At 45.7% G+C, this 19,861-nt stretch overlaps 1 protein-coding gene across 1 annotated transcript in view; it reads left to right on the top strand.

Annotated features, from left to right (window-relative positions):
• LOC149119163 (ubiquitin-like modifier-activating enzyme 1) overlaps positions 1-3,587 on the top strand; it is a 37,887-nt gene extending 34,300 nt beyond the window's left edge. The window contains exons 21-26 of the mRNA XM_089325132.1: positions 1,680-1,768; positions 1,987-2,079; positions 2,205-2,396; positions 2,894-2,995; positions 3,102-3,202; positions 3,377-3,587. Of these exons, the coding sequence (XP_089181258.1) occupies positions 1,680-1,768; positions 1,987-2,079; positions 2,205-2,396; positions 2,894-2,995; positions 3,102-3,202; positions 3,377-3,512 (713 nt within the window). The 3' untranslated portion in view covers positions 3,513-3,587. The remainder of the gene's footprint in view (positions 1-1,679; positions 1,769-1,986; positions 2,080-2,204; positions 2,397-2,893; positions 2,996-3,101; positions 3,203-3,376) is intronic.
• The last annotated feature ends 16,274 nt before the right edge of the window (positions 3,588-19,861 follow it).

Here is a 19,861-nt window from a genome sequence, read left to right as displayed (position 1 = left end):
AGCTGTTCATCATCCCTTTTCTGGTTTTTGTTTGCCTTTGTTCTTTGCTTCTCTATATGATCTGAACCAGTGTTATCTTTTCTTGATACCATACCTGCTTTATCTCTTCAATTTCTCTTGTATCCCCATGTAAATATTTACCCCAAACTTTTTGTTCTCTGTTTTCCTCCTTATCACGTTGTCCTCCATATGTCTTCTCACCTCATTCTCAAGTTCCCATCTCCATCTGTCTACAGTGTGGCTCATGCTGTGTGTCTTCCTCTCTGTAGTATCTTTTTTTTTTTTTTTAATTTTTGATAGGCAGAGTGGACAGTGAGAGAGAGAGAGAGAGACAGAGAGAAAGGTCTTCCTTTGCCGTTGGTTCACCCTCCAATGGCCGCTGCGGCCAGCACATCACGCTGATCCGAAGGCAGCAGCCAGGTGCTTCTCCTGGTCTCCCAAGCGGGTGCAGGGCCCAAGCACTTGGGCCATCCTCCACTGCACTCCTGGGCCACAGCAGAGAGCTGGCCTGGAAGAGGGGCAACCGGGACAGAATCCGGCACCCCGACCAGGACTAGAACCTGGGGTGCCGGCGCCGCAGGCGGAGGATTAGCCTATTGAGCCACGGCGCCGGCCCCTCTCTGTAGTATCTTACCCTGAATGTGTTTCTTCCATTTTACATATCTCACGACTTAAGATCAGCTGCCCTATTTTCCTTTATAATTGCCACCTCTTTATGTTCCTCTGTGCACGTATTTATCTGTATCTCTCATGCATGTCTGCCTTCCATGTATTTGTTTTTGACTCGCCTTATGTACGTTACCTATCTCTATTAGTATTCTTCCACTGAATCTTGCCCTTCAAATTTCTTGATATTAATCCGACTTGATAGTTCCCTTCTTTGTTACTGTCTGGAAGTTTTCCTTCCTTCCCTTACTCATTTTCTTTTTTAACTCCAGTCTCGTGTTTCCTCCCCTGTATCTCCTCATCTGTGTGTGTTATTCTTCCTTAAGACCTCGATATCCATGGTTTATCTTTTCTGTCTTCTGTGAAGATCCTATCCACTCCCTCTTTTTTTAATATGGTCAAAGTCTGATGAGACTATTACCTGTTTATGATGAGTGTTCAGTGATGCTAAATGTGTTCTTGTTGTACAACCACTTTCTAAGACTTTTTAATGTTAACTAAAAATTCAAGTCCTGTTACAGTTTCTCCTCATTTTCCCCTTCCTCACTGTCTCAGGCAGCATACCTGTTTTCTGTTTCCACAAGTTATTATTCTAGGAATATAAAAAGTAGAATCATACTATTTTTCTTTTGTGTCTTATTTATTTTATGGCTGTGATGTCTTCAGTAATGCATGGACAGACAAAACACCTAGGAGGTTAATGTGTGTTAAAAGTATGTGTCAAAATTTCCTTCCTCTTTAAGACTGAGTCTGTTACATGGATTATTTCATTTTGTTGACAGAAATTTGGGTTGCTTCTGCCTCTTGGCTATGCTGGATAATTTTCCTATCATGCTTCCTACATCTTTGTACCTCTTTCTCTGGGGGAATATTCCCTCCTATTTTTCTTGTTTCACTATTTCCCAAAGTGTCCATCATATGCATGAACACTTTGTGTACCCTGGGCTACTGATTTTACCTCAGAAACAGGGTTAGGATCAGAGGGACTAAGCATGTCTCCTCTTTTCGTGCAGATGACAGCCATCTAGAGGAGCTCAAGGCCGTGCTTCCCAGTCCAGACAAACTCTGCGGATTCAAGATGTATCCCATCAATTTTGAGAAGGTTGTTGGTGGGGCCCTGATCTGGGTAGGGAAATAGGTTGACAGTGGCTCAGCTCTCAGGCTTTGTCAGCATTATGGATCTACAACAGGGCCCAGTCATCCTTTGTGGTGTGGAGGTTAGCAGGTAGTTGGAGTGGGAAATGTACTTCTCCCATGTAGCCAAGAATCCTTTTCATGCTTATTCTTTCCCCTCTCCCCCCTCCTCCTCATTCACAACAGGATGATGATAGCAACTTTCATATGGATTTCATTGTTGCTGCATCCAACCTCAGAGCAGAGAACTATGATATATCCCCTGCAGACCGTCATAAGGTAATGGCGGTCTGATCAATCTTCCACCCCTTGCAAGCTTACTTAAGTCTGGAATTTGAACTTAGCTTCTTGTGTAGATTTCAGCCTTCTCTAAAAATAACATCTATGGCACACTTGATTCACAGAGCAAGCTTATTGCAGGAAAGATCATCCCAGCCATTGCGACAACCACATCAGCTGTAGTTGGCCTTGTGTGTCTGGAGCTGTACAAGGTAGTGCAGGGACACCAACAGCTTGCGTCCTATAAGAACAGCTTCATGAACTTGGCTCTGCCATTCTTCAGCTTCTCTGAGCCCGTTGCCCCACCGCATCACCAGGTGAGAAGGGTAATGGCCTGCCTGTATGGAGATGTCATGTTACCCCAACTATGTATATGAGTGAAAAATGTGTGTGTGAGTGTGTATGTGTGTGTGTGTATGTGTGTGCAGTCATCCGTATTCCTTATGGCACATGTAAGTTTCTGTTACTAGGTATCTGCTTTTTGTGTTCCCTGGTTTATTCATTCAGTGTACAAGGTAGGAGCACGACACACATTTTGAAAAAAAAAAAAAACAACAGATTGCCAAGGTACTTGTAAGAAATTAAAAGGAGGAAAGTAAACGAGATGGAAAATGAGTGGAAGAGGTAACAAGGTCTCAGTCATATGTGACTATTTGGTCATTATAAGAATTACAGTTACTTAAATTGAGATGTGGCTATCAGACTACTTGGAATAAAGAACTTCAGTGGCTCTGACCTAACATGTCAAGTTGGCTGATAGTGGCCAGACCATCTGGAATAACAACTATCCTTCCCCCTGTTCTTTGTTTCCAAGTATTATAACCAAGAATGGACTTTGTGGGATCGCTTTGATGTACATGGATTACAGCCTAATGGTGAGGAGATGACCCTCAGGCAGTTCCTAGAATACTTCAAGGTAAGATGCTTTTCTTCTTCATTTCCCCTACCCACGGGGTTGGTAGTTGTATAAATTCAGAATCTTACAGATGGTCGTTCCCCTTCCTCCTTCTCATCCTCTGTAGACAGAGCACAAACTGGAAATAACCATGCTGTCCCAGGGTGTGTCCATGCTCTACTCATTCTTTATGCCTGCCTCCAAGCTGAAGGAACGGCTAGATCAGCCGTGAGTTGGTAGCTAGGGAGGGTGGAGGTGTCCTGCTCAGTGGGGTCTTAAATTTCCAGCTGTATCAAGCAATAGTTGACTCTCATCTTGTCTTTGCCTACGATATGTGCTTCTCTTCTGTTTCACCTCCTTAACCTTCTGTTTTTGTTTTGTTTTGTTTTGTTTTTGTCTCAGAATGACAGAAATGGTGAGCTGTGTGTCGAAGAGAAAACTGGGCCACCATGTGCGGGCTCTGGTGCTTGAACTGTGTTGCAACAGTGAGAGTGGCGAGGACGTTGAGGTCCCTTATGTACGCTACATCATTCCTTGAGCTTTGATCAAAGAACCTTTTTTTTCTTTGCTGCTTTCTACTGTTTGAAATTGGCATTCATAATAAAAAAGTGATCCAGATGTGATATGTCTTTGTTTTGGTAAGGGCCAATGCTTGTTCTCTCCATATTTCCATATGTTAAAGTAATAATCCAGAGTCCAGCTCCACCCTCACAACATGGAAATTTCTGAAAATTCAAAGATACAGGACAGACTAAGTACAACTGATTGAAGTGTGCGGTATGTTAACTTTATTTTGGCATATCTGCTAAAATAAATGGTGACACCAGCAAAGCCATTAACAGGGTTAAATCTGAGGATCTAATCCCTCTTCCCTGTTGATTCTAAGGTAGAGATTTTACACCTGGTTTACCACATATAAATTATATTTAGAGGTTATCACACCTCAATCTTTGGTTGTAACCCATATTCCATATTTCTCATCCGTAACAAAGGGACAACAAGTTGTTAGGAATAAAGTACATTTGTATGTGTTACACATGGATTTACTATTGTAATATGATGTGCCTTTTAAGTCTTTGACACCTGTGCCTTTGCCATGCAGGTTTCATCCTACCCTCATTGTACTTGATGGGTCGACTCTTAGTGAAACCTGTGTAACCATGGTTTCCTTATGTAAGGAGGGTGTAAATCTGGTGAAATACGAAGAACCAGTACCCTACTTCCCTCAACACCGTTTTGTTTTCAGGATCTCCAGACTTCCTTCATTCAGGGCAGCATGGAGCTGTGTTAGGATGATCTGTAGCAGCAGGACTCATCACTGGCCTCACAAGAACCCTAATCTTTCCCTTTCGTCTTGACAATTCTACAAAATCCTCAAAGAACCAATAGTTTTGACTACTTTCACATTGTTCACCCACCCAGGTTATCCAAAGTTTCCATTTGTATTCCCAAACCTCAGACAGCTTCTAAAATGATGTCTCATTTCTAAACTATAACTGAATCAACAAACTTGGGGCGAGCTCGATGGCCTCAGCATAATGTGCTTGCCTGTAAATTATATTATTGGTCTTTCATTGACTTTGTAGTTCTAGATGTCCTTTTTTCCCCCTAAATGTCGTTTTCCTTACAGCACAGAGATACCGGGTAGGAGTGCTTTAAAAACTTGATTGAGGCAATGATCTAGCAAGGAGAAAGCTTTTCCTTGTCACAGGTGCTTTTTAAATTTTTTTATTTATTTGAAAGAGTTACAGAGGTAGAGACAGAGGTAGAGAGAGGTCTTCCATCCGCTGGTTCACTCCCCAGATGGCCACAACAGCCGGAGCTGTACCAATCCAAAGCCAGGAGCCAGGAGCTCCTTCCAGGTCTCCCACGCAGGTAAAGGGCCCCAACGACTTGGGCCCTTGGGCTTTCCCAGGCCATAGCAGAGGGCTGGATTGGAAGGGGAGCAGCCCGATAGAACCAGTGCCCATGTGGGATGCCAGCGCTCCCGGCCAGGGCTTTAACCTTCTGTGCCACGCTGCTGGCCCCCCTCATAGGTGCTTTTGTATACTTAATGCTCTGCAGTACAGATGCTAGCCTCTGCCCACTGAACATACAGTGTCTGAGGCTTGCATTCAAGTGGCATAATTTCTTTGCTGTAGTTGCCAAGTCCAACAAACTCCCATAACCATGTTTGACATCATCATCTCTGAAATTGAATTTCACGTCAGGCCCAGACACGTGCAAATTTCATTTTCACTCTACTTGCCCTCAATGATTACTGCTGTTGTCTGCTCTGAAATAATGTTCTGTTATCACTGCTAGATTTTCTGTACCACGGATTTATTTCTGTATTTTCTGCACATGAGCGTGCACTTATATCAGATTGACCCAAGAGAAACCTGTGATGGTATTTCATAGCCATCTTATAGACCATTAGTACACTGAGCTGGTATGATAGAGCTGGGGATGTACTGTTAGTCTGGATTCTCTAGAAAGTTGGATCCATACGTATATATGGAAATAAGTATGGAGAGATAGGTAGATAAGATCAAGCCCTGCAGCTGGCAGGGAACAAGCTAGAGAACCAGCACTGATGATATAATTAAAATGTATGAAAGGGCCTAGGAACAAGTGCTATGATGTACGATTGCCGTTCGACAAGAAATTCTCCCTTATTGAGTGATCAGTTTATGGCCAATCTGATGAATGGTGATACGTGGTAAGTGTGTTTATTCATTTGAGAGGCAGAGCTATAGACAGAGGGAGAGACAAGTGAAGTCTTGTTTCCACTGGTTCCCCAAGTGGTTGTGACGACCAGAGCTGAGCTTGATCCAAAAACCAGGAACCAGGAGCTTTTTCCAGGTTCCCCAGGCAGGCGCAGGGGCCTAAACTCTTGGGACATCCTCCACTACTTTTCTGTGCCAAATCAGGCAGCTGGATGGAAGAAGAACTGCTGGGATGTGAAGTGGTGCCCATATAGGATGCAGGTGTTGTAAGTGGAGATTTAACCTACTATCTGTCAAGGAGAGTACACTCATCTCCTCCAAAACTACATCATTGTCCAAAAAATGGTGGCACAAACAGCTAACCTTTTGCCAGCATTCCATATCAGAGTAGGATTTAATTCTGCTTCCTGTTGGTCTTGCCTATGCTTTAGACGCAACTTATAGGAGGCAGCTGCAAGAAGGTTCAAGTATTTGAATATAGCAGTTACTCTGAAGGGATTTCTATCTTGTGACTTAGGTTTGGCCCAGCCCAACTGTTGCAGATAGAAAACCTCTACAGCGTTTAGAGTAACCGCTATTATTGAGGGTGTTACAGGTGAATATGTGGCAGACAGAGATTATCTTAATTCTTTGTCATGTGAAAGAGTAATTCCCATGTGGACTGTGGCAGAGTCCTTTATGTTCTAATTAGACTTGTTTCTAACTGACTTTAAAATTGTGGTAGAGGCCTTCCCAAGATGAGAAGAAAAGAGGAGGAAATTTTTACATTACATTACATTAGGGTAGGGGGAAGTGTGATCTCCTGCCCACAAATTAGCTATTTATCTTGAGTTTTCCACATCGCATTCAGACGCCACCTTTTGCTGGAACCCTGGTTTGAGGATGGGTTCTTACTCTGCCCCTTCTCAGCTTGCAGAAGTCAAAGAAGTTCTCACCCTAACCCCTGACAGCAAGCCATCTCCACTTGCTCAGAGATTCTCTGTCCTCTACTCAAACTTTGCTTCTCTTTTCAACATTTTGTCTGGTCTCATATCTCACTGATACTAGAACACCAATTTGGACTCATCTTCCCAGTTTTCCCACAACATAGGGTTGCTTAGAGTGAGTTTTCCTAGAGGGTACTGTTAATTTTGTGTGTTCTGTAGGTAAAAGTTATGCCAAAATGTCAGACCAGCATTATTCTGGAAAATTGTACTTTGTAGCACACAATTCAAACATGAAAATATAAAACAAAGCCAACAAGAATGCAACATTAAGTTTGCAGCTTAAAAACCAAGAGTTAAAATGTAACCGCAAACATATTATAGTCGGTTGGTTGGTTGACTTTGCGCTGTGCCGATCCGGAGCCAGGAGCCGGGTACTTCCTCCCTGTCTCCCATGTGGGTGCAGGGACCCAAGCACTTGGGCCATCCTCCACTGCCCTCCCGGGCCACAGCAGAGAGCTGGACTGGCAGAGGAGCAACCGGGACAGGATCCGGCACCCCGACCAGGACTAGAACCCAGGCTGCTGGTGCCACAGGCGGAGGATTAGCCTAGTGAGCCACGGTGCAGGCAGGTAGAACATGTTTTTACTGAAGTCATGTGAACAATGACATTGCCACAAAACCAAAATAATTAAATTTTTATTTTATTTTTTTTAGTTTTGGAAGAATTAAGTAGGGTGCAAAAGGCAAGCATTTCCATTTCTGTTTTCTTTCTTTCTTTTTTTTTCTTTTTTTTTTTTTTTTAAATTTTTGACAGGCAGAGTGGACAGTGAGAGAGAGACAGAGAGAAAGGTCTTCCTTTTGCCGTTGGTTCACCCTCCAATGGCCGCCGCTGCAGCTGGCGCACCGCGCTGATCTGATGGCAGGAGCCAGGAGCCAGGTGCTTTTCCTGGTCTCCCATGGGGTGCAGGGCCCAAGCACCTGGGCCATCCTCCACTGCACTCCCAGGCCATAGCAGAGAGCTGGCCTGGAAGAGGGGCAACCGGGACAGAATCCGGCGCCCCAACCGGGACTAGAACCCGATGTGCCGGCGCCGCAAGGTGGAGGATTAGCCTATTGAGCCACGGCGCCGGCTTTTTTTTTTTTTTTCTTTTTTTTTGACAGGCAGAGTGGACAGTGAGAGAGAGAGAGAGAGAGAGAAAGGTCTTCCTTTACCATTGGTTCACCCTCCAATGGCCACAGTGCACCACACTGATCCAAAGCCAGGAGCCAGGTGCTTCTCCTGGTCTCCCATGGGGTGCAGGGCCCAAGCACTTGGGCCATCCTCCACTGCACTCCCAGGCCACAGCAGAGAGCTGGCCTGGAAGAGGGGCAACCGGGACAGAATCCGGCGCCCAGACCGGGATTAGAACCCAGTGTGCCGGTGCTGCAAGGCGGAGGATTAGCCTAGTGAGCCGCGGCGCCGGCCTCCATTTCTGTTTTCAAAATTATACTTTGCAAAGCACTGAAAGCCATAACATTAGCATAAACGATCTTTGGAATATACACTCTGAAATATTCAGGTACAGAACCAACAGTATTTTAAGTAAATGACTTCATAGAAGCCCATAAATGTCACTAACTCATTCAGTCTCACGTAGCTATATTTTTTGTCTTTTTTTTAGAAGACTTTTTTTCCAATGAATACAAATTTCATATGTACAGCTTTTAGGAATATAGTGTTTTTCCCCCAATTCCCACCCTTCCACCCCACTCCCATCCCACCTCCTACACCTTTTCCGGTTCCATTTTTCATTAAGGTAAGTTTTTAATTGAGTTTAATATGCACAAGACCAACTCAATACTAAGTAGAGATTTCAACTGTTTACACCCACACAAATACATAAAGTGCAGTCTGAAGGTGTACTGTTAATTCTCATACTACACCTCATGAATGACAGAGGTCCAACATGCGGGTAACTGCACAGTGAATTCCTGTTGTTGATCTAAAAACGGACACTCTTATTTTTGACGTCAGTGACCACTCGAGGCTCTTGTCATGAGTTTCCAAGGCTATGGAAGCCTTTTGAGTTCACCGACTCTGATCCTATTTAGACAAGGTCGTAGTCAAAGTGGAGGTTCTCTCCTCCCTTCAGAGAAAGGTACCTCCTTCTTTGATGACCTGCTCTTTCCACTGGGATCTCACTCACAGATCTTTCATGCAGAACATGAAGCCCGCCCTCTTCCCCCGGCCCTAGTCGCAGTCTCCCTGACTGCACATTTTGGCACACAACACCTCCACTCTTTTCCCCTGCCCGCCATGAATGGACGCTGCTCTGGCCAACCTGGACCCAGAAGTCCTGTCCTGTTCACCGCCCTCCCTGCCCTTGATTGGACGACGGAGATGCCAGTTTGGGCTCGGCCCGCCCATGCCTGCCAGTGAGTGGACGGGCAACATGCCAGCCAGATAATAAAGCCCACAAAACTTCCGCCCCCTCCCCAACGTCCACCCCCTGCCTGTCCCTCACTGGACCTGGAACCTGCCTGTCTGCGCCTAGAACCCCACCCCCTGAGGCTGCCCTGACTGCCCCTGACGGGACCGGGAACCTGTCAGTCTCCCGCCAGAACCCCACCTCCTTGCTTCCCCTGCCTGTCCTACTGTCAGTCTGCCGCAAGAACCCCACCCCTTTAGGCTCCACTGCCTGCTCTTGACTGGACGGGGAACCTGTCAGTCTGTTGCAAGAAACCCACCTCATTCTCTCCCCTGCCTGCCCCTGACTGGACGGGGAACCTGTCAGTCTCCCGCCTAAACCCCACCCCCTTGGCGCTCCTTCTGCCCCTGACTGGACCGAGAATCTGTCAGTCTCCCGCCAGCACCCCAGCCCCTCAGCGCTCCTGCTGCCCCTAACACGACCCGGAAGCCGCCCGAGTGCGCCTCCTGCCGCCCTCTGCACTGCCGCTAATGACTTTTTCCAGTGCGCGCGCAGAACGCCACCTCCTTCCTCGCCGGTGGCTGCCTGGCCTCCCTGGACGAGTGAGGCGCAGGTCTAGGTTCAGAACCTCGCCCTCTGCCCGGCCCTGAGTGGCTCTGCTGGATGAGGAGGAACAGTCCGGCCTGTCCCGCCCGTGCTGGGCGCGGGCAGGCAGCGTGGCAGAAGACAGGTTCTGGGCTCCTACTGCGCGTTCCTCCTCCCAGACAAGGGCAGGCAGGGCCAAGCTCCAGGGCGAGGTTCTGGCGGACGGACAGGAGGGTACGCGCCCGCTCAGGGGCTGCCAGGGACGTGCGGGACACAGACCCGAAGCTGCCCGGTCCGTTCCGAGCTGGACATGGGCGGGACGACTGCCGCGTTGTGCGCGCAGACGTCACTTCCCGCGTCCAGTCAGGAGCCGCGAGGGGCGTGGCTCGAGGCGCCGAGACTGGCTGCTGTCTCAGCCAGTCAGGGGCACTGAGAGGAGGGGCCGACGGAGGAGGGCTGGACCTCGCGCAGATTGGCAGGGCCTCTTCCAATCAAGGGCGAGCAGAGACGCAGAAGAGGGCGGTGCCGTGTGAAGACAAGCTCGTCAGGCAGCTCTCTCTCCCGCAGGGTGCTGGGAAGGGGGTTCCGAGGACTCCTAAGTCCCGGGAGCAGATTGGCAGGGCCACTGTCCTCTGAGGGCACTCAGTGACGAAGGCGGGGGGTGGGGATGAAAGGGGCAATGACTACTGGCCCCGTGGCCGAGTGACACGCACGCTGCCCAATCAGGGAAGGCAGGGGAGGGAGCGAAGCCGGTTTCGGAGTGCTCGCTGCTGGCACACCCTCGTCCAGTCGGGCCCTGCCAGGGGAGAAGGTGGCGGGCTTTGGCCGGCCTATGACAGGTCTGCCCTCTGGTCAGGGACAAGCAGGGTGGGGAAGAAGGCAGGGTGTGGGCTCCGACCGGCTGGTGGTCTGTCCAGTCAGGAGAGGGGACGTGGTGGGAGTTCTTGGGGCAGACGGGCAATTCCCCCAGGTGGTCTTGGACAGGGAGGGTCACGGTACGAGGCGGGGTTCTGGGCGCAGCCAGCCAGTGCCCTCCTCTCCTCAGGGGCGGACCGCGGTCGAGGAAGCGGAGGGCCTCTGGGTGCAGACGGTCAGGTCCTCTGTCTAATCAGGAGCAGGCAGGGGGCGGGAACAAGGCACAGCTGTCCTCATGACTGGAAGTGGGCGATCTCTAGGAGCAGACGGAGAGGTCTGCTGAGCACTCAGGGCAAAGCCGGAGGGCCGTGGGGACGCTTCTGGGTGCAGGCCGGCAGGTCCCCAGTCCATCACGGGGCAGGAACTGGCTGCAGGCGGGGTCCCGCACGCAGACTCGCGCTGCTCAGGTTCATTCGGAGGGCTGAGCAAGGCAGGTTTGGGGCAGAGAATGGCAGGTCCCTCGACCGGTCAGGGGCCTGTCTCTTACGTCCAACATGCGAGATGGGGTAAAGTCTTGGGATGGGCTGTGCGCCTTCTGATTACCTCTCGTGCTTCAAAGATATGTGTACGTAGCAGGTGCACAAGGCGTTGAGCCATCGCCAAAGCTGCACAGGGGACTCCACAGAGGTGCAGCAGGAGGACAGGAAGCTGACCCGTGTCCAGGAGCGCCACCTGTGTTTCCAGCACAGATGTCACAGGCTCTTACTATGCACCTGTTATACCTGCCTGGGAGATCCAGATGAGGCTGTTGAAGCTGCTAGGGATGGTTCAGAGCATTGTGCACCTGCTGAAGTAATAGGGAAACCTGGATGGACCTCTTGAGGAAGGTCACTGCCTTGTACACCTGATGTACTGATGTGGGAAACTCAGAAGGAGATGCTGGGGATGGCTCAGTGCTTTCTGCATGTGATTTTATCATTACTTAACACTGCATAAAAGGGTACTTCTCAAAGCTTGTGCAAAATGTAATAAAAAACTTAAGTGTTTTCTGGTGTAAACATTTTTTGCAATTCATGCCTAGACATTTCCATTAATTTTTTTAAAATGTCCTTTGTACATGTATCAAAGGGTCACATTGCCCCTGTAAATATATACAATTACTTGCATCATTGAAAATAACATAGCCGGCAAATGTTTTGCATGAGGAAGACACTGGGTAAAACACCTGCATCTTGGGCCAGTTCTGTGGCATAGTGGGTAGAGCCTCAGCCTGCAGCACGAGCATCCCATATGGAAACCAGTTTGAGCCCCTGCTGCTCCTTTTCTGATCCAGCTCTCTGCTATGGCCTGGGAAAGCAGGAGAAGATGGCCCAAGTCCTTGGGTCCCTGCACCCGTGTGGAGACCTGGAAGAAGCTCCAGGCTCTCGGCTTCAGATCAACTCAGCTCTGGCCATTGCAGTCATTTGGGGAGTGAACCAGTGGAAAGGAAGACCTTGCTCTCTTCCTGTCTCTACCTCTCTGTCTTTCAAATAAATAAAATACTTCTTCAAAAACAAAACAAAACAACAAAAAACAGACACGCCTGCATCTCACGTTGGAGTGCCTGAATGAAGATTCCAGCTTCCTACTAATGCACCCTGGGAGGTACCTGGGTCCCAGTTACCCATGTGGAAAACTTGGATTGAGAATCTGTCTCCAGACTTTAACCAGACACATTTCCAGCCATTGTGGACATTTGGGGATTTAAACAGACATACAGATTCACTCCATCTCAGTCTCTCTCTCTGTCTCTCTCTCCCTCCCTCTCCCCCCACCCATCCTCTCTCCTCTCAAGTACATGAAAAACTTTTTAAAAATGAGCAACAAAATAAGACATGACTCCACAGGCTTTATACAATAAGAGTTCAGGGAGTGGAGGCTTCCAAGACTCAGTAAGACTACTGAGGCCACACATGAAGTGCCAAAGGATGACTGGTCAGGATTGGTGTGTGCTCCTGATGGACAGGACATTGTCATGCATAGATCCATAGCTGGCCTCATTCAGGAATTTGTAGCTGCATGTCAGACTTGGACAAACCATGGAAGTTTCCAGCAAAAATATGACAGTCCAAGGTACTCCAAGATGGCAGAATAGGGAGGGGGCACACTGAAAGTCCAGGAAAAGATGGTTTAGTAAAAGTGGAGATAGTGAAGTCTCAGGGAAGAGTTAGGGAAAAACTGCAGAAGAAACTCTTCTGGAACTAGTGGGACACAGTGGACCTACGTGGGTGGCATGGGCACCCATGGCTCAGGACCCCAGCCGCCGAGTCTACATACCAGCGCTGAAAAGGGAGGTGAGGCGAAACTGCAGTAGCCAGAGACACTGATGGAAAAGCAGCAAGAAGTGCCTAGAGGGAACGAAGCTTGAAGCCCCATGGGAGAAAGTTCACCAGGCTAACTAGAGGAGAGAAAAATAAATAAATAAAATAAGAGACCGGTATAGACATGATTCTCTCTTTCCCTCCTCTTATAAAAGTGGGGAAAATAATACAGCAGGTGCCATTTTGGACATACATAATAGCTGCACCAGCTCAGGGCTGTGCCCTCCCTCAGCCAAGCAGAAAAACCGGACTGTGGTGAGGAGAAATAACAGGAGATTAAGACCTAGTGAAAGTGTGGAGCTTATGATTTGGGACTGTGAAAAAAACAAACAAACAAACAAACCTGAGGGTGTGTGGGAGAACTCACAGTGTGCCTGAGACGTGAGTACTCTCTGTGGGAGACACCAAAAAATCGATAACTGTGGCAACCCAGTGGGAGACATTGCAGGGGAATCTGAGCTTACACTGAGGACTGCACAGATCCTTTGCATGGTCCTTGGGACAGAGCAGATGAATATTGTAACCACTGGGGCTAGTGCTCAGGCACTGATTGCCATCAAAGAGAAGAGCTCAGCTGGGCAGAATTACTTCCCTTCTGAAGAGAGAGAGAGAGAGAGAGAGAGAGAGAGAGAGAGAGAGAGAGAGAAAATTTCCCATACCAAACCTGGGTGTGTCACCTTTGGCATACCCCTAACCCTGAAGAACTGAACAGAGCTCTCTGGCCACACCCAGCTCAAGCCTCTAGAGAGCCGCCAAAAGCAGACAGTCCACTTAATCTGGAGTCACAGTATAATGAGAGAAGCCACCACAGTGAGGAAAAAAAAAAAAAAGAAGAAACCAAAGAATATCTCCACAAGGCCAAGCAACAAATGCAGAAACTGAGGAAACAAGAACAAGGAAGACACTATGACGCCCCCAAATGAACATGACACTCCAATTCAAGATTATGAAGATGATGGGATGCAAGAAATTCAAGATACGCATTTCAAAAAATGTATAATAAGAACATTAAGAAGTTATCAAAAACAAATTCATGAGCTAAAGAAATCCATACTGGACAGGATAGAAAATCTCTCTCGTGGAAAGGAAATCTTAAGGAGGAATCATAATGAAATGCAGGATTTAGTAGAACATGAAATTGAAACAACGAAGATAAATCAAAATGAAATGAAGAATGCAATGGAACAGATGACAAACACATTTAAGAGCCTTAGAAACAGAATGAGTGAAGCAGAAGAGAGAATATAGGACTTAGAAGACAGCACAGGAAAGTATAGAGTCAAACCAAAGAAAAAAAGAGGAAAGTAGAAATCTAAAAAATAATGGTTGGAATCAAAAAACCCAACATTTGGGTCTAGGAATTCCTGGAGCATGGAGAGAGAGAGAGAAAGGATTAGAAGGCCTTTTCAGTGAGCTACCAGCAGAGAACTTCCCAGGTTTGGAGAAGGACAGAGACATCCTAGTACAGGAAGCTCACAGAACCCCTAGTTAACATGACCTAAGAGATCCTCACCATGACACATTGTAATCAAACTCACCACAGAGAAACATAAAGAAAAGATTCTAAAATGTGCAAGACAGAAATGTCAGATTACTCTCAGAGGATCTCCAATCAGACTCACAGCTGACTTCTCATCAGAAACACTACAGGCTAGGAGGGAATGGCGAGACATAGCACAGGTACAAAGAGAGAAAAACTGCCAGCCCAGAATATTATATCCTGCAAATCACTCATTTGTGAATGAAGGTGAAATAAAGACCTTTCATAGCAAACAGAAATTGAAAGAATTTGTCGCCACTCGTCCAGCCCTGCAAAAGATGCTTAAAGATGTGTTGCACACAGAAACACAGAAACATGGATATCAATACAAAAGAAGGTAAAGGAAGAAAACCTCCCAGTAAATTGGAAAAAAAAGTCCCAGTATTGGAAGAATCAATATCTGCAAAATGTCCATTCTCCCAAAAGCAATTTATAGATTCAATGCGATACCAATCAAGATACCAAAGACCTTCTTCTCAGATCTGGATAAAATGATGCTGAAATTCATATGGAGACACAGGAGACCTCGAATAGCTAACACAATCTTGTACAACAAAAACAAAGCCGGAGGCATCACAATACCAGATTTCAGGACATACTACAGGGCAGTTGTAATCAAAACAGCATGGTACTGGTACAGAAACAGATGGATAGACCAATGGAACAGAATTGAAACACCAGAAATCAACCCAAACATCTACAGCCAACTCATATTTGATCAAGGAGCTAAAACCAATTCCTGGAGCAAGGACAGTCAATTCAACAAATGGTGCTGGGAAAATTGGATTTCCACGTGCAGAAGCATGAAGCAAGACCCTTACCTTTCACCTTACACAAAAATCCACTCAACACGGATTAAAGACCTAAATCCATGACCCAACACCATCAAATTATTAGAGAACATTGGAGAAACCCTGCAAGATATTGGAACCGGCAAAGACTTCTTGGAAAAGACTCTGGAGGCACAGGCAGTCAAAGCCAAAATCAACTATTTGGATTACTTCAGATTGAGAAGTTTCTGTACTGCAAAAGAAACAGTCAGGCGAGTGAAGAGGCAACTGACAGAATGGGAAAAAATATTTGCAAACTCTGCAGCAGACAAAAGATTAGTAACCAGAACCTACAAAGAGATCAAGAAACTCCACAAAAATAAAACAAACAACACACTTACGAGAAGGGCCAAGGACCTCAATAGACATTTTCAAAAGAGGAAATCCAAATGGCCCAACAGGCACATGAAAAAATGTTCAGGATCATTAGCACTCAGGGAAATGCAAATCAGAACCACAATGAGGCTTCACCTCACCCCGGTTAGAATGGCTCACATTCAGAAATCTACCAACAACAGATGCTGGTGAGGATGTGGGGAAAAAGGGACACCTACCCACTGTTGGTGGGAATGCAAACTGGTTAAGCCTCTATGGAATTCAGTCTGGAGATTCTTCAGAAACCTGAATATAACCCTACCATACAACCCAGCCATCCCACTCCTTGGAATTTACCCAAAGGAAATTATATTGACAAATAAAAAGGCTGTCTGCACCTCAATGCTTATTGCAGTTCAATTCACAATAGCTAAGACCTGGAATCAACCTAAATGCCCATCACCAGTGGACTGGATAAAGAAATTATGGGGCATGTACTCTATAGAATACTATACAGCAGTAAAAAAAAAATGGAACCCGGTCATTTGCAACAAAATGGAGGAATCTGGAAAACATCATGCTGAGTGAATTGAGCCAGTCCCAAAGGGACAAATATCATATGTTCTCCCTGAATGATGACAACTAACCAAGCACAAAAAAGGAAACCTGTTGAAGTGAGAGGGACACTATGAGGAATAGTGACTTGATTAGCCCTTGCCCTGACTGTTGATGAAAACTTGCTACTTTATCCCTTGTAGTATTTTTTTAATTTTACTTAATACTATTGGTTGAACTCTTTAATTAACACACAATTATTCTTAGTTGTTTAAATTTAACTGAAAAGTGATCCCTGTTAAATATAACAGTGGGAATAAGAGAGGCAGGAGGTATACAATGTGGGACATGCTCAATCTGACTTGCCCCTAGTGGTAGAGTTAGAAACGTGCCAGGGGATTCCAATACAATCCCATCAAGGTGGCATGTACCAGTGCCATCTCACTAGTCCAAGTGATCAGTTTCAGCTCGCAATTGATCATAATGATAGGATTAAGAGTCAAAGGGATCACGTAAACAAGAGTAGTGTCTGCTAATACTAACAGATAGAATTAAAAAGGAGAGAATGATCCAGCATGGGAAGTGGGATACCCAGCAGATTCATAGAATGGCAGATGTCCTAAACAGCACTCTGGCCTCAGAATCAGCCCTTAAGGCATTTGGATCTGGCTGAAGAGCCATGAGAATATTTTAGGCATGGAAAGCCTAGACACTCTGGCAAAAATAAAAAAGACCTAAATGAAATATTGCTGCGAGTGAGATCCCAGCAGAAAGCCACTATTATCCAAAAGCTGTAGTTTAGAAATTTATATTTATTAAATAAAAGTCAAAAAAATATGACAGTCCTGAAGCCAGGGTTTATAGAGTCCTTGGCATTGGTGGGATTTGTGAGGAAACATGGGTGGAGGGACAGAGCCAAATGGCTTCAGGGACAAGCCTTGTTCTGTGAGCACAGGAACTTCACTGCAGACAAAGGAGAGGGTATATAAGCCAGGGAGGGTTCTGATGTGATTATTGAAGATGGGCAGGACAGGTGGAAGCCAGACTATATTTGGGGAGGCAACTGCTGATGGCAGACCCATAGTGAAGTTCATCCACATGCAAAGTCTTCTTGCAGATCTAGTCTGGGAGGAAAATAGCCAGGATTTTTTCCCACTTTCTGAGAACCAGAATCCAGCCATTTGTGTAGAAGTCATATCTGCCACACCTACTCATATGCTCAAAAACTAAATGTGGGCTTGAACCTGTGATATTTTTCACTGTGCATTCTACAGAGAGGACTGAAGAAGTACATGAATTACAATGCTCTGTGTTTTTTTAAAGATTATTTATGTATTTGAAAGGCAAAGTTACACATAGAAGGAGAGGAAAAGAGAGAGAGAGAGAGAGAGAGAGAGAGAAAGAAAGAGAGAGAGAGAAAGAGAGAAAGAAAGAAAGAAAGAAAGAAAGAAAGAAAGAAAGAAAGAAAGAAAAGAAAGAGAAAGAAAAAGAGGTCTTCCACCTGCTGGTTCACTCTCTAGCCAGCCACAACAGCTGGAGCTGTGCCTGCTCTGTCCTAAGGACCACAGAAAGGATCTGTTCAGTCTTCAGTGTAAGTTAAGATTCCCTTGCAATGTCTCTTACCAGGTAACCAGGACTCCCTAGCTTGTGGCACCTCCCACTAAGACTGCTCAAAATCTCAGCCGCACTGTAAGTTCTCCCACACACCCTCAGTTTTTTTTTTTCTTTTTTTCACAGTCTCAGTTCAGAAGCTTCACAGTCATAAGCTCCTAGTCCCATGTTATTTCTCCCCACCAGAGTCAGGAGTCTCCACTCAGCTGATTGCAGGTACAGACACAGGCTTGCACAGCTGTTAACATATGTACAAAATGTGGGTGATCTATCATCTTGTATGCCTTTGTGAGGTGATCAGAGGGAGAGATAAATGTGTCCATACCATCATTTTTTTCTCTCTCCTCTAGTTAGGCTGGTACACTTTATCCCACAGGTCTTTGAGCCTTATTCCCTCTAGGCTCTTGCTGACACTTTTTTTGTCAGTGCCTCAGGATACTGCAGTCTCATCTCACCTCATTTTCTAGCACTTGTGTGTAGGCTCTCAGCTATCAGAGTCCCAAACCATGGGTGCACATGCCCTCCATGTAGGTCCACCGTGTCCCTCTAATTTAAGTAGAGTTTCCTTTGCCATTTTTTTCTGAACTCTTTTCTGAGACTACACTACCTCCACTTTTTAAAACTATCTTCTGGACTAGATCAGTAAGCTTCCTCCCCCCTCTGCCACCTTGGAACCCTCCCCCAACAAATTGCCCTTCAACATGCTTCTGGACTGGACTTGGAGGCATTGGGTTCTGGGTACTGAATACACACAGGTTCTTAGAGAGACAGGGAAAGGCCACCTCTCATCCAGGACAGGGACAGATCAGCAACCATTCACATAGAATAAGAGAGGTGCTAAATTCTTTGCATCAGTTACAGCCATAGAGAACAAATGGGCAGGACATTTGTGTGGTTTTGTCGGTAAGAGACTAGAAAAAACTACTGTGGATCCATACTGTTTGTTGAATGGTTAGTTGCATGGATGAATGCATAAGTGAATGAACAAATGAATGAATGAGGAATTAATAAGTGGTGCATGAGTGGATAAAGGGATGGGTATATAGATGAATGGATTGATAGATAGTTAATGAATGAATAGATGAGTTAAATGGATGAATAAATGAGTAACTGATTACAGGGATGAGATAATAAAGGGATAGATGAATGAATGAATGAATGAATGAATGAATGAGTGAATGAGTGGTTGGCATAGAAAATGAGTAGCTGGATGGATGAATGAATGGATAATAGAAGATGGAAGGATGGGTGAGTGGCTGGATAAGGAATAAATGAATGGATGTGTGGGTGGTTAATGGATGGATGGATAAATGGACAGATAAATAGGTGGATGACTAGTTGTGTAAGAATTAAATGTGTGGGTGAATAATGAACGAATGAAAAATAGATAATTGAATAAAAGAGTGGATGGATGAAAGGATACATAGATGGATAAATGGATACCTGGATAGATGAATAAATGGGTGGATGAATGAATACATGGACAGATGACTAGGAAATGAATGCATACACATAAATAATGAACAGATAATTTCATAAATGAATGGCTGAGTGGATGGATAAATAATGCCTGGATAGATGAATCATTGGATGGATAAATAAATGGACAGTCAAATAAATGGAAGGAATGGGTGAGAATTGATTGTGTGTGGATGGATAATGAAGAAATTAGTGAATAGATAATTGAATAGTTAAGTGGATAACTGCATGGAAATGGATGGGTACATGAGTATGTGGATAGATGAATAAATGGATGGATGGAAGGATGGATGAAAAGGTGAGTGAATAAATGAATGGATAGAAGAATGAATAAGGGATGGATGGATGGGGTGGGTAAATGGATGGATGAGTGGATGGATTGGTGGGTAGGAGAATGAACAAATAAAAATGGGCGAATAAATGAAAGGACATGTGAATAAGTGAGCTGTGTACAGATCGATGGGGAGAGTAGATGGATGAATGAATGGATGGATTGGTGAATGGGTGGGTAGGTGGATGAGTACATTGACTTATTGATGGACAGAAGAAACAAAAAGTCAAAGTGTTTCCTAATATTTCTCCAGAGAGCTGAGGAGGGCTTAAAACAACAGAAATGTATTCTCTCTCATTTCTGGAGGCTGAAACCAAACTGTTGGCAAAGCTATGCTTTCTCTCAGAGTCTGAGAAAGCCCCTCTCTTACGCCTCTTCAGCTTC

Source organism: Oryctolagus cuniculus, chromosome Y (assembly GCF_051225735.1).
Source record: "Oryctolagus cuniculus isolate XC-2025 breed Fujian yellow rabbit chromosome Y, ASM5122573v1, whole genome shotgun sequence".
Lineage (NCBI taxonomy): Eukaryota > Metazoa > Chordata > Mammalia > Lagomorpha > Leporidae > Oryctolagus > Oryctolagus cuniculus.
The sequence above is the reverse complement of the archived record's forward strand: the minus strand, read 5'-3'. Positions and strand labels throughout refer to the sequence as shown.